At 50.7% G+C, this 13,965-nt stretch overlaps 2 protein-coding genes across 2 annotated transcripts; both read right to left on the bottom strand.

The window, feature by feature from the left end:
- Positions 1 to 234: 234 nt before the first annotated feature.
- LOC102558021 (olfactory receptor 52P1) lies at positions 235 to 1,167 on the bottom strand. The gene has a single exon (XM_006264148.3). The coding sequence runs from the start codon at positions 1,165 to 1,167 to the stop codon at positions 235 to 237; it is 933 nt and encodes a 310-aa protein (XP_006264210.3).
- A 5,837-nt stretch (positions 1,168 to 7,004) lies between these two features.
- On the bottom strand, positions 7,005 to 11,930 carry LOC102557791 (olfactory receptor 52K2; the record flags this gene model as incomplete). The annotated part of the gene is made up of 2 exons (XM_006264147.2): positions 11,013 to 11,930; positions 7,005 to 7,013 (listed from the first exon to the last, which is right to left on the bottom strand). Coding segments are annotated over exons 1-2 (927 nt in total), but the record flags the coding sequence as incomplete, so codon positions are not given.
- Between the last annotated feature and the right edge of the window lie 2,035 nt (positions 11,931 to 13,965).

The raw sequence follows: 13,965 nt of genomic DNA, 5'->3' as shown, positions 1-13,965 counted from the left end.
TTGGAAATGTGTAACTACTTTCTAGCTGGTTTCTTTCCAGTTTTCATTTGAATGTGTGGCAAAGCCATGAAGTGGCTGTTCCAGGGAGTGCTATGCACTGAGTGGACCATTTGGTCTTCAGCAGGGAGCTGAGTAGCATGGTCCAGAGCTGGGGCAGACATGTCCTAAGAGATGCAACCATTTCTAGGATAGGTTGCAGGCAACCTGCACCCGGCCCAGAATTCACAGCCTCTGTCAGAGGAAAAGTCGTGCCACCCGCTCCCGGATCTTCCTGGTCCGTACCCCGTAGATGATAGGGTTCAGCATGGGGGGCACCAGCAGGTACATGTTGGCAACGAGGATGTGGATGTGTGGAGCCACGTTGTGGCCGAAGCGGTGGGTGAGGAAGGAGAAGACAGCCGTGGTGTAGAAAACAAGAATGACACAGATGTGGGAGCTACAGGTGCTGAAGGCCTTGAGGCTAGCCTCCTTGGAGGGCAGGCTGGTGACCGTCCAGAGGATCAGTGTGTAGGACAGGGTGATGAAGAACACATCAAAGCCCCCGATGAGGAATGCTAAGCTCAAGCTGTATGCCCCTCTGGCAGTGGTGTCTGCACAGGCCAGTTTGACCAGTGCCATGAACTCGCAGTAGCTGTGGGAGATGATGTTGGTCTTGCAGAAGGGCAGACTGCTCACCAAGAAGGGGTGGGGAAAGAAGAATACCGCACCCCTGACCACAACTGCCAGGGCAATCTTAGCAATGATGACGTTTGTGAGGACAGTGGCGTGTCGGAGCGGGTTGCAGATGGCCATGTAGCGGTCATAGGCCATGGCCAGGAAGAACCCGGACTCCATGGCTGTGAAGGAGTGAATGAAGAACATCTGGGTCAGGCACGCACCAAAGTCAATCTGCCGGGCATCGAACCAGAAGATGCTGAGCATCTTGGGCAGGGTGGACGAGGACAGGACCAGGTCAGTGACCGAGAGCATGCACAGGAAGAGGTACATGGGCTTGTGCAGGCTCGGCTCTGTCTTGATGATGAAGAGGATGGTACAGTTCCCTACTATGGCCATGATATACATAGAGCAGAAGGGGATGGAGATCCAGATGTGCACCGTTTCCAGCCCTGGGATGCCGATGAGGATGAAGGTTGTGGGAGACGGGGTGCTGGAGTTGAGAGTGGACATTGTGTGATGCTGGCTTCATGCCTCACTGGGTGAGGCACCCCGCTGCATAAACAGAAGCAACGCCTGAGGAGTTTAGTTGCAATTCATAAACTACCAGGGATTAGCCATGCATTTCCGTAATATGTACAGGGAGCGACAGGAAGCCCCATGAGCTACTCATCGAATCAGAGAAGTGGAGCTGTTAGATGACTCCAGAGGTCACATTGAGCTCAACCCCTGCATGAGGCAGGATCAGCCCCATCCAAACCATCCCAGGCAAATCCACTGCCCACTACAGAAGAACGCAAACCCCGCTCTAGTCTATTCCAATCTGACCTTGGGATAACATTTCTTCCTGACCCCAAGTATGATGATCCATCTGACCCTGAGCAGAGGGGAAAGACCCTCTAGCCAGGAATCTCTGGGTTTAAGCCCTAGCAGGAGCGTAGGCACAGCCCAGTCCCCATCCCCAGCCTGGGCTGCAGCGCCTCTGAGAAAGGCTTAAAAACCCTGACACATGGGAGCAGGAGGGGAAATAAATTCCTCCTGGCCCCAGCAAAGTCCAGAAGCCTGGAAATGCCCACAGCTTGGAAATAGGCACAGCTACACATAAATTATCCCTTACCAGTGCTCTCCCCAACCTCTTCTTGAACCCTTCCAGTGATGGAGAGTCCACACCTTCCCTTGACCTGGATGCAGAAATGACTGGGTGCAACTCTGGCCCTTGCTATGCAGGTCAGATGGGATTTGGATACAGGCTTCTACCCAGCCTGAAAATACAGGTGTTTTGTTAAAGAAATAAGGTCTCATTTAGGCAAATAGGGCCTGGGGGTTGGCTGAAGACTGCTCCAGTTCTAAGACAAAAGGTCTGAATGTATTAAAATATTTGGCAGGGAGGTGGCTTTGATGGGTGATGAATGCCAGTGGTAAGAGCAAAGAAGGGTCCTAAGTTCAACACTTACCTCTGCCAAGGATTTGCTGTGTGAGGAGGGGTTGGCCTCTTCCCAGACCATGATGCCCAGGTGTTGGGGTGATGAACCCAACATCAGAACCAAGGTGGGGGAAAGGAAAGTCACCTCCATGGTGCTGGTGTCCAGAGAGACTGAAGAGAACAGGCAATAAAAATTGGCCTATTGCTATCGGGGAGAATCCCTCTTGGGTAAACCCCAGTGAGCAAGCAAAGCAGAGGTGCCGAGGGAGGTTTATTTCTAGGGCTGCTAGAAATAGTCCTGATCTTGATATCAAGTCAAGTGGTCACCTACCCCCATAGCACTGCCTAGAAAGCCAGGGAGCTGTGAAGGGCCATTGAGGTCAAGCTCTAGGGATAACAAATAAAGAGGTCAGGGTTGGTCAAAATCTACTACACCCCTGAAGCTTGGGGGTGTAGTAGATACGCTGGAGGGTCGGGCTAGGATTCAGAGTGATCTCAACACATTGGAGGATTGGGTCAAAAGAAATCCCATGAGGTTCAACAAGGACAAGTGCAAAGTCCTGCACTTAGGAGGGAGCAGTCCCATGCACCGGTGCAGGCTGGGGGCGATGGGCTGGGCAGCAGCTCTGCAGAAAAGGACCTGGGGGGACAGGGGACAAGAAGCTGAACAGGAGCCAGCACTGTGCCCTTGTTACCGAGAAGGTGACCGGCATCCTGGGCTGCATGGGTAGGAGCGCTCCCGGCAGATCGAGGGCAGTGATTCTTCCCCTCTGTTTGGCACTGGGGAGGCCACATCTGGAGTCCTGCGTCCAGTTTTCGGCCCCCACTACCAAAAGGATGTGGACAAGTTGGAGAGAGTCCAGCAGAGGGCAACAAAAATGGTTGGGAGCTGGGGCACATGATTTGTGAGGAGAGGCTGAGAGAACTGGGCTGATGTAGTCTGCAGAAGAGAAGACCGAGGGGGATTGAAGAGCAGCCTTCACCTCCCTGCTGGGGGGCTGCAAAGGGGATGGAGCTGGGCTGTTCCCAGTGGGGGCAGGTGACAGGACAAGGAGAAATGGGCTTACATTGCAGAAAGGGAAGTTTCATTTGGATAATGGGAAAAAGTTTCTCATGAGGAAGGTAGTGAAGCACTGGAACAGGTTACTCAGGGAGGTTGTGGAGTCTCTATCTTTGGTGGTATATAAGACCTGGCTAGCAGGTGCGTAAGCCCCGGCAACAGGCACGGTGTAGCCTGGTGGTCTTCTAAGTTAGTTTCAAACTGGGGAGATGCCTTGGATTTTCAGGAAACTGCTCCCAATTTTTTCCAGAAGTGCTGGAGAGGTGACTCTGGACTACAGTTCTTGTGGGTGCATCTACACATGTGCTTTACTGCAGAGTTGACCAATTAACTCTGCAGTGTTGTGTAAGTATTGTGTACATGGTGTCAGTATTAGGGTGCAGTAGATTGCTAAACTCCACTGTAAGACTGTATTGGTAGGGACAGTGCTATCTTATGGCAGAGTAATTAACTATGCCAAAATGCTTGCGTAGATGGTGACCAAGGCTGGCCGGTGCATGAGGGTGCTAAAGTGCAGGGGTGCCTGCCACCCAGACCTGCACTTTAGCACCCTCGTGCCCCAGCCAGCTCCTCTGCTGTCCTCTGCCACCACCCAGAGCCCGAGACTGACCCCTGAAGACCCTGCCAGCCCAGAGATGCTCCTCCCTGGCTCTAACTGCTGCAGTCCCAGGTGCACGTGTAGACACTGCACCTAGGAACAACTAATTGGCGCAAACTGCGTTGGAGTTAATTGCATCTCACTAATGGCACATGTAGATGCATCGTGTGTGGGTGGACCTGCCCCAGCTGATGGCTCTTCTCCTGGTTTTCACAAGAACATAAGGGCCGGTGCTGGTGTGACAAGGTGGAGACCTCCTTGTCTGGGAAGAGCACACATCACCCACATGTCCTTCTCATGCTTGCTGCCAAAATAACATTGGAATCCCAAAAGAGCGCCTGGAGGAAAGACAAGACTGCCTTGGACTATTGCACTGCTAAAAGCTACTCAGGATCTCCCACAAAAACATGCCAAGTCCCTTGACTTGCAATTGCTCCATTCCCACCTCCTGCTACTTACCCAGCCCTTGAGCCGGCGGCAGATGGATTGTTCTTTTGACAAGCCAGAGGAACGTCCATGAAGACAACCTTTTGCAAGACTGAGAGAGACCAAAGGGGCAGCCAGATTTATAAGCCGCTCTGCTGAGTCCCTCTGGTCCTATTGTGGTCCCAAAGTCACCTGCAACAAATAGACTTTGGAGACCTAGAGACATTTGTTTACATCCAGAGATCTCCAGCCTATCGCAAAAGTGAAGCCAAGTGCAGACGGGGTTGGAGGCAGCACAATAGGCAAAGTTGCTGGGCTTCCTCAGTTGAGGAGGGGTCTGCAGTGCAGAGGGGTTGGGAAATGGGCTTTGTCCAGCCTAGCAGGGCAGGGAGGGCTGTGGGGAAGGGGAGCAAGGAAGAGCCACAGTTCAGACTTTAGTGATGCTCGCATTGACCTGCTTGCACAATCCCACCCTGCCTGTGTCTGTCTCCCTGCTATGGTACTTCACCCCGTGACCCTGGCATGCTTCAAGGTGGTTCGTGATTGACCCCAAACCTCCATAGGAGCCAGTGTCCATATCGTTCTTCCTTCATGAGAGGTGGAGAACACAATAACTTCCACCTGGGCCAGACCAATGGTCCTTCTAGCCCATTATCTTGTATCCAACCGTGGCAAGTCATAGGTGCTTTCAAGGGAGAGCATCTGGATGGGGCTAGTCTAGTGTTCTCTGCCCCTGGCATGAACCTTCATTGACTGAGGGATGTTGAGGATACTTCCTTGTGTGTCCCAGTTTTATGTAAGACTTCCCCCAGGATGGGCCAAAGTTTGGTCACTATGAGCAGACATCTGTGCCCTGCACCTACATGAGCACCCAGCTGGCAGAGTCCCAACTCCCCTGCAGTAGGACAGTTTCAGATGCAGTAGGGTCCTAGGGGACTGCACAGGATAGCTCCCATCACCACCCTCTGGGACTTCATTGCTTTTCCTGCCTCAGCGCCCCATTGTACAAGAAGCATTTGTGGCACTGCAAGGGTGGGTGCGCACACCCCGGTGCCTTGGTGTCTGTATACTATTCCAGTTTGATGATGCCATTGGCAGAGTAGGCCTCAAGGTCTAAGAGAATAGCCCTCAAAGTCTTCTGGATCCTCATTGGCCCCAAATTTCCAGGGGCTGCTCTGGGGGGACCAGAGGACACAAGAAGGTAATAGTCTGACCACAGCAGAGAGTTTGTCCCAACATGCCAGCAACCAGAGCCCCTGTTTCCAGGTGTCAAACGTCAGTTCCAGTGCATGTGCAGCCTTGTGGGCTGGCCCAGTTGCAAACTGGGACACCCCCATGGGGGTCACACTAAGTCCTGCTCCATCCCTGAGAGCCAGCCTCAGCATGGATGTTGAAGTCACCCAAGACGATAAAGCCTGGGTGTCCTCCCAACACCACCTCACCACCACCTCACTCTTGGCTAGCTCGGTCAGGGAGCCCACTGGGGAGCGTGGTGGCTGGTACACCAGCAGAGTACACAACCCATCCCTGGCCTTGAGCACAAGGTGGACACACTCAGTGTTGGACAAGTTGGTCTCAGACCACTGAGACTTCACCCTCCCCAGTCCCTGGTCCTGGGCTGATGCTTCACCCCATCCCCAGCTGGTACTTTCTGGGCAAACACCAGCCCAAAAGCCAAATTTAGCCTCGTCTTTTGTGGCGATTTTCTTCTGAACTATCACTTCAGGAGCTTGTGACTACTTATAGCTAATGGGAACAGACATCTTGAAACAAGCATCTTGTTTGGTTTATTGAGCTCATGGCACAAAGTCTTACAGAAAACATATTTGAAAACAGCCAACACCTTTGTCTAGTGTCATCATATTTTAATAGCTCATTACAAGTTCTAGGAGGTCTCATTAGCACAGTCATTAGAATGGGGAGCCCACCTTATAAAAGGAGAAAAGATGTTGGCTTGTTTCACCCACCAAAACGAAGACTGAGAAGGCACCGGCTGAAAGACATTGGTTCACACCAACATTTGCAGGCTTGCTTAGTTGAAGCTGTATTTAAGAGGGTTTTCTTTAAGAAGAATTCAATATCCCCTTAGACTCCACAATTATAGTGTAGCCTCTGAAGGTTAAAATCAGGTAGCTCTCAGTTTTCTGATCCTAGGGTGCAGAAAGGCTCTGCTGGTTATCACCCGGTTCATGGTTATTATGTCAGTTCTCATCTGCCATTTTTTTTGCCCAGACTCACTGCTCTGTAGCAACCTGGATCCCCTCTGGAGACTTTTCTGAACATGAGTGTCATGTTGGTGACATGCCAGGCCTCTGGTATGGGCCATCTATAACACTATGTTACATATCATTGCCAAAAGTTCTGCAATTTCATGTCTGAGATCTTCCAGGACCCGTGGGTGAACACTCTCTGAGCCCAGCAACTTGCAACTCTTTCTTTAGTTTATTAATGACTTATAAAACTTCTATTTTCACTTCATTTTGATCCAACCCTTCATGTGTAGCTTCTAGCAAGAATTGATCTGGTGTGAGAATCTCTTCGGTAGCCTCTGTAGTACAAGACAATGCAAATCATCCATTTGGATCCTGTCCTACGGCTCTGCCTCCCTGACTGGACTTTTTGCAGCTTGGCCATCTAATGGTCCCACTGTTTCTCACAATATTTTTCCACTTTGGATGTATTTAAAAATAGCATTAACTTTATTATCTGTTGCAAGACTGTCATAGAAACATGGACAATGAGGGCTGGAAGGGACCTCAGGGGGTCACATCAAGTCCAACCCCCTGCTCCAAGCAGGACCAGCCCCAAATAAATCAAACCAGCCAAGGCTTTGTGTAGCCGGTCTTCAAAACCTCCAAGGATGGAGACTCCCCAACCTCTCTGGGAAACCTGTTCCAATACTTTACCATCTTTCTAGTGAGAAAGTTTTTCCTAATAACCAACCTATACTTCCCTTGGTGCAACTTCAATTCTTTCTCGCTGGCCTTGTTACACTTTAATATTTGACCTGTCAGAGCTTGTGCAGTTTCCCATTTTCTTTTCTTGGGCATCTCTTCTGTTGTTTGAGCAATATCTTTTTGCCTTGGATGGCCTCCTTCCTTTTCCTATTAAACAGGGCAGGGTCCCCTGTTACACTCTGCCATTAGTTTTGTGACTTTATTACCACCTGACTCTCCACCATCTTTCCCAGGTCTCCTCTTATGGGTCACTGGAGTTATTGTGGAATATACCTTCACCCCTCCTTTACCACTTTCCCCGGTGGTGTCTTTATCTTGTATTTTATGTATGCCATCTGACTACGTTCCTCTGTACAAACTTCCTGCAAGCTTTCTCTAGCGGTGTGGCTTGTTCTCTCTCTTAGGTCCATTACCTGTTAACTGGGTACCTCTTTGGTCCCTTTCATGTGGTGGCCCAATTCAAGGTCTTTTGGGTATGGGGTGACTAACCAAGCCTCCCACTCCTTCCATGGTTTTAACATATTGACATGATGTATTTGCACAGCCTTCTTTTCCCTGGCTGTCTGACCTTGTGATCTACTGACCTCACTTGTCTCATCATTTCATATGATCTTTGGCATGGGGCTATCAATTTTGAGTCACAGTTGGGACGCAGAACTAAGTTTCATCCTCCACATTAAATCAGCTCCTCCAGGTCCATTCGTTATAGGAAATCTCTCATCTCCCTTGGGCCTTCTGCTGGTTCTCCAATGACCTTCAATATCTTGTGACATTGCAATGTGTATTGTGTGGGGCTCCACTCAAGTCTCTCTGCTCTTCTCAACCCTCCTCAACCATTTTAGGCTTCAAGCAACCCTTGGAAAAATGACAACTCTTCATCTTCACTCTTTTTTGGGCTATGGGAAAATAATAGAGCAATTTAAGGATGTCAGAAAAACCACAGGAGCTCAGAGGGTCCAAGGTCAACCTAAGGGTCTTTTAATTGTCTGGATCATGAACCAGGTCATAGAAATCATAGAGAATTTGGGCTGAAAGGAAGACCATAGGTTATCTAGTCCAACCCCCTGCATGACACCTATCTAAACCATCCTATACAAATCAACCTTGACACAACACAAGAGATAACACCCGAAACTCCTATAGGTAAAACAGAGGGACCACAGTGGCCAACATCTTCCTGCTACTGAAAAAGGTTGTTAATCTATGCTCAAGAGATCCTGGGTAGAGGGCTGTGCACCCATTACAGAGAAAGGCAGACCCTGACCCCTACTCCAGTCCATACCAATTTGACAATGGTGTAAAATTCCTTCCTGACCCCAAATGTGGGGGCTGACGTGACCCTGAGCAAAGGGGCAAGACCCTCTAGCCAGTGGCCTCTGGGGTTGAGTCCCAGCAGAAGCACTGGTACAAACCAGTCCCCAACCCCAGCCTGGCCTGCAGCTAACACCGAGTACCTTTGAAGGAAGCTTAAAAAATAATTAACACCCCCCTCCCTGGCACATACAGCAGTTAAATGGGGGGGGGGGGCAGGGAGGGATGCCCTTGTCCCTTGTAGCCCCAGGGGGCAACCACCAGTGTCCAGAAGCATTGGAGAGACCCATAGGAAAACACAGGCATAGATCAACTATGAGCTTTGCTGTCTCTTCTGGCATGGGGGCTCCTTTGGTGGCCACTATGATCATATAATCACAGACAATGAGGGTTGAAGGGACCTCAGGGGGTTGCATCTAGTCCAACCCCCTGCTCCAAGCAGGACCAGCCCCAACTACAAAACCTCCAAGGATGGAGATCCCATCACCTCTCAGGGTAGCCTGTTCCAGTGTTTTATTACCCTCCTATAAGAGCATTTTTCCTAATATCCAACCTGAACTTCCCTTGCTGGAGCTTGAGCCCATTGTTCCTTGTCCTGTATCTGCCCCCACTGAGACCAGTCCAGCTCCGTCCTCTTTGCAACCCCCCACCAGGGAGTTGAAGGCTGCTATTCAATCCTCCCTCGGCCTTCTCTTCTGCAGTCTAAATAAGCCCAGTTCCCTCAGCCTCTCCTCACAACCCATGTGCCCTAACCCCACAATGTTTTTGCCCAAGTTTAAGAAGTTTAAAGTCCTGTTATCTCAGTTTCTGATACAGCAAATGCTATTCCACCCAAGCACAGCATATAATCCTGAAATGCAGAAGATGCAGTTCATTCTCACCCTTCCTCCTTCCCCTTGGTCCATCTGACCGACAACGGTGTATCGCTGCAAGTCTGTCAAACAACTTTTTACAAATATAGACAAATGACCTGTAGCTAGCTACCCGGGCAGTGGTCAGTGCCCTCCACCTCTGGTGTCCAGTTTGCTGGATGGAGTGGCTCTGTGACCTGGCCATATATTTGACACACCTATCCTATGGCATCTTACAGTATGTAAGTTAATTATTACTAGAGGAAGAAAGGTCTTCATTGGAGCCAAGGGGTGCTGCGGAGATGTAAGTTGAACAGGTTGCTGCTATTCTGCGACATTTACTACTTCTCTTCATTGTTTAACATTCTTCAAACCCTTACAAAAACCCATACAAAAATGACACTTGGTGTGACCTGAGAGTCTCCTCCATGTCTGAGAAAAATCTCAACCTCCTCTCTGTTTTCAGGGGCCATCAAAAACTTGGGGAGATCAAGGAGCCCTTTGGCCGCAAGATAGAAACTCCTGAGGCAAGATGTGAGGGGATAACAGAGGGCTTGGGTCTGTAATCCCTGGACTCAGAGCGATCTAGCATGACATTATCAGGGGTGGGACTCAGGCATGTGTGTGGATGTGCAGGCTTCAATGCGCACCCTTAATTATGGACCAATTTCATTAATGAATGCAGGCACCAACATTCCAGCCAAAATTTATCTGCAGATTGGGAACAGGTCCCCCCCTCAATTAATTCACAACAATCAAGTTGGATTTGTCAAAAAGGCAATTTTCAGTTATCTATATCAGGTTATTGAAATAGGAGCAGCAGTATAAAGATCCACAGTACCCATGGCTCTCTTAGCACTGGATACAGATAAGGCCTTTAATTGTGTTTTTGGAGGTACATTTTTTGTGTGTGTTGTGAAAGATGGGATTTGGTAATGAACTCCTCAAGTAGGTACAGTCATTTATATACAACCCCCACTTCCACGTTTGTGACCAATAACATGCTATTGCAGCGGTTCTCAACCTTTTATGTGCCAGGACCCACTTCTCAACATCCATGGCCAGTCCCAACCTAGTGCCCCTCACTCCCGAACTGCTGCCACCAGCCTCCCCGAGTGGGGCAGGGGTGGGCATGTAGGACGGTGGGGGGCAGCGTGGCATGGGGGCCCCAAGCAGCCCCTTGCAGCCTGGAAATCTGCCAGCTTGCAAGGAAAAAGCACATTTTTCTCTTTTAAAAGAGACTCCTTTTTAAAAGTTGACCCTTTCATATATACTTGCAACCCATTTTTGGGTCGTGACCCACTGGTTTAGAAACACTGTACTCTTGGATTCAGACTCCTTACAAAGGCAGACTCAAGCAGGTTGCCCATTATCCTCCTCCTCCCCCATTTCTATTTGATTTAGAGTTGTTGGATGAAATTTGGGCCCTTAAGTGCCTTGCCTCTGGTCAAGAGGGCTAGATCATTGGGTCTATATTCATTAAAGAAATTAGTCTATAGTTAGGACAATAATCATAGAATCAGCTGCCGTAACATAACGTCTCATGGATATGGTTTCACAGCCATTTGGTTTTGTGTAGGAGACAGAGAGGGCAGCAGGAACGGCCCTCCTGCTCTCAACGACACCAGCGCTGTGGACGGTTCCTCTGTCGCCTGACCCAATGGCTGCTGTCTCTAGTGTCATTGGCGTGATGCTGAACCTCTAGACTTCAGGTGTGTTGGAAGCCACAGGCTTTCAGCACCCTTTGCCGAATACCCTTGGTCCTGACCCCATAGATGATGGGGTTCATCATGGGAGGGAAGACCAGGTACAGGTTGGCCACAAGGATGTGAACGTGGGGAGCTACATGACCAAAGCGGTGGGTGAGGAAAGAGAAAAAGGCTGGGGTGTAAAACACCAGGATGACACAGATGTGGGAGCTGCAGGTGCCCAGGGACTTGAGACGTGCCTCCTTGGAGGGGAGGCTGAAGACGGAGCGGAGGATCATCACGTACGAGAGGGCAATCAAGATGATATCTGAGAATCCTGCTAGAGATGCTATGGTCAGGCTGTAGGCTTTCCTGGCTGTGGTGTCTGCACAGGCCAGTTTGACCAGTGCCATGAACTCGCAGTAGCTGTGGGAGATGACGTTGGTCCTGCAGAAGGGCAGGCTGCTCACCAGGAAGGGGTGGGGGGAGAAGAGCACCACACCCCTGGCGACCACCGCCAGGGTGATTTTAGCAATGATGCCATTTGAGAGGGCAGTGGCATGTTGGAGCGGGTGGCAGATGGCCACGTAGCGGTCGTAGGCCATGGCCAGGAAAAACCCAGACTCCATGGCTGAAAAAGAATGAATGAAGAACATCTGCGTCAGGCAAGCTCCAAAGTTAGTCTGCCGGGCACCGAACCAGAAGATGCTGAGCATTTTGGGCACGGTGGAGGAGGACAGGACCAGGTCAGTGACGGACAGCATGCACAGGAAGAGGTGCATGGGCTCATGCAGGCTCGGCTCTGCCTTGATGATGAAGAGGATGGTGCAGTTCCCTACTATGGCCATAAGATACATGAAGCAGAAGGGGATGGAGATCCAGATGTGCTCATCCTCCAGCCCTGGGATGCCGATGAGGATGAAGGTTGTGGGAGACGGGGTGCTGGAGTTGAGAGTGGACATTGTGCGACGCTGGCTTCATGCCTCGCCGGGTGAGGAAGCCTGCTGTGTGAACAACCCAGGAGGAGTTTAATTGCAACCCACACAGTGCACAGGATTAGGCTGATCATAGATTCGTTGGGTCAGAAGGGATCTCAAGGGCCATTTATTTCTGCCCCTTGCATGGGTGCAAGAAGGCTACTCCTGATGGCTTTATTGCCATAATAGCTACAGCCCCAAGGAACAGCTGGAAGCCCCTGGGCTGGGCACAGGATTTGGCACCTTTTTTGGTGGCCTGGGTGCTGGTCTCTAGCCTGTGCAAGGCAGGTCAGAGAGGAGTCTCCAGTGGAGGCTGAACCTCCATGAACGTTAAAGGAAGAAAGTCTCACTGAATCAAATGGGGATGAGGAGTCAGGGAAAAGCTGCTCTCACTTCCAGACCAGAAGAAGTTTTGCTTCTTTTATACTGTGTGGCAGGAAAGTGCCTTTAACGAGTGACTAAAGCCCAGTACTAAGGGAGGGGAAAAACCCTGAGCTCGGGACTTACCTCTGCTGACGCGTTGCTGTGTGGCCAGCCAGCGCTCACTTCCCACACTGGGATGCCCAGGTCCCGCAGTGATGAGCCCAGCATCAGAGCTGTGCTTGAGGGAAGGACAATGTCTCTGGTGTCCAGAGTGAGGGAGCAGAGCAGGCAATAAAATCAGCATTTTAAAACTGGAGAGAAGTTCCCTTGTGCAACCACCCGTGAGCAAATGAAGCAAAGTTGCTGACTGAAATTAATGCCTAGGGGTGCTGGAAACTGTCCTGCTCCTGCTGCCAGAGCAAATCAGTCACCTCCATGCTGATATCAAGGAGCCCCGGGGGAGATAGGAAGGGCGGGTGCGGTCTGAGCTCTGCTTTAATCCCTATAACCCGGAGGTCACAAATAGTCTGACCCCTGCCTGAGGCAGGATCAGCCCTGTGCAAACCATCCCAGACAAACCCATCGCCTAGACTCTACATAAGAGAGCTGTCAACCCTGACATGACACGGACCTCACAGGGGAACCAAGGCAGCCCATGTCCTGCTTCTATGAAATGCTGTTCATCTATGCTCGGGAGACTGTGGGCCTTGGCCGTGCCCCCTCTACAGAGGAAGGCAAACCCCCTAATCCATACCAATCTGACCAGGGGGGAAATTTCTTCCTGACCCCAAATGCAGTGTCAGTCTGACCCTGAATGGAGCGGCACAGTCATCTAGCCTGGACCCTGCATGGTTGGTGCCAGCAGGAGTATTGGCACAGCCCAGTCCCCATCCCCAGCCTGCAGCCAGCACCCCTAAGGGAGGCTTAAAAACCCCTTAAACATGGAGCAGAAGGGTTGGGGGTGGTAACCAGCATAGTCCAGATACCCCATAGCAGATCACAGGCATCGCTGCACCTAGATCATCCCCAACCAGTGGCTGCCCAACCTCTCCTTGAACCCCATCTCCAGTGATGGAGAGTCCACCCCTTCCCTGGCATTTATTCCACCGCCTCCTGCTCTAACAGGGAAGAAGCTGTCCTTGCATTGTGGTGACAATTCAGTCCCCTTTACCCCTGGATAAATCTGGAGTGACACCACCGAGACTGTGGACTGCAAGGCAGGTGGTCACACGAGGCAGGAGAAAACCCAAGTGAAGGGAATTCCTCCAGCTTTCCAGCACTGTTTGTGAGAACAGAAATCACTCTTGCTCCCTTCTCCCCCTAGTCACCATGATCTGGGAATCCTCAACGGTGGATGTTTCACTGCTAAAATATTCTCAGGATCTCCCACAACTAGATGAGAAACCCCTTGCCTTAGTGTCGCTCCATCTGTGCATCTTGCTACGTACCCAGCCCTGTAGCGAGCGGGAGATGAAGTGATCCCTCACACGCCACGCAGGGTTCAGTGCAGACAGACGCTTTCGAGACTGGGAGACGGGAGGTGCAACTGGATTTATAAACAGTTCTGCTGAGTCCCACTGGCCCCGTTGCCAGCTCTGAGTCTTGGCTGCTCCAAAACCACCAGCAAGAAATAGACCCTGGGGACTTAGAGACGTGC

Source organism: Alligator mississippiensis, chromosome 1, assembly GCF_030867095.1.
Source record: "Alligator mississippiensis isolate rAllMis1 chromosome 1, rAllMis1, whole genome shotgun sequence".
Taxonomy (NCBI): domain Eukaryota; kingdom Metazoa; phylum Chordata; order Crocodylia; family Alligatoridae; genus Alligator; species Alligator mississippiensis.
Note: the sequence above shows the minus strand (reverse complement) of the source record. Positions and strands in the feature narration are given on the sequence as shown.

Bases quoted from the DNA above. Each gene is read 5' to 3' on its own strand.
- LOC102558021 (XM_006264148.3), bottom strand. From the start codon at position 1,167: ATGTCCACTCTCAACTCCAGCACCCCGTCTCCCACAACCTTCATCCTC.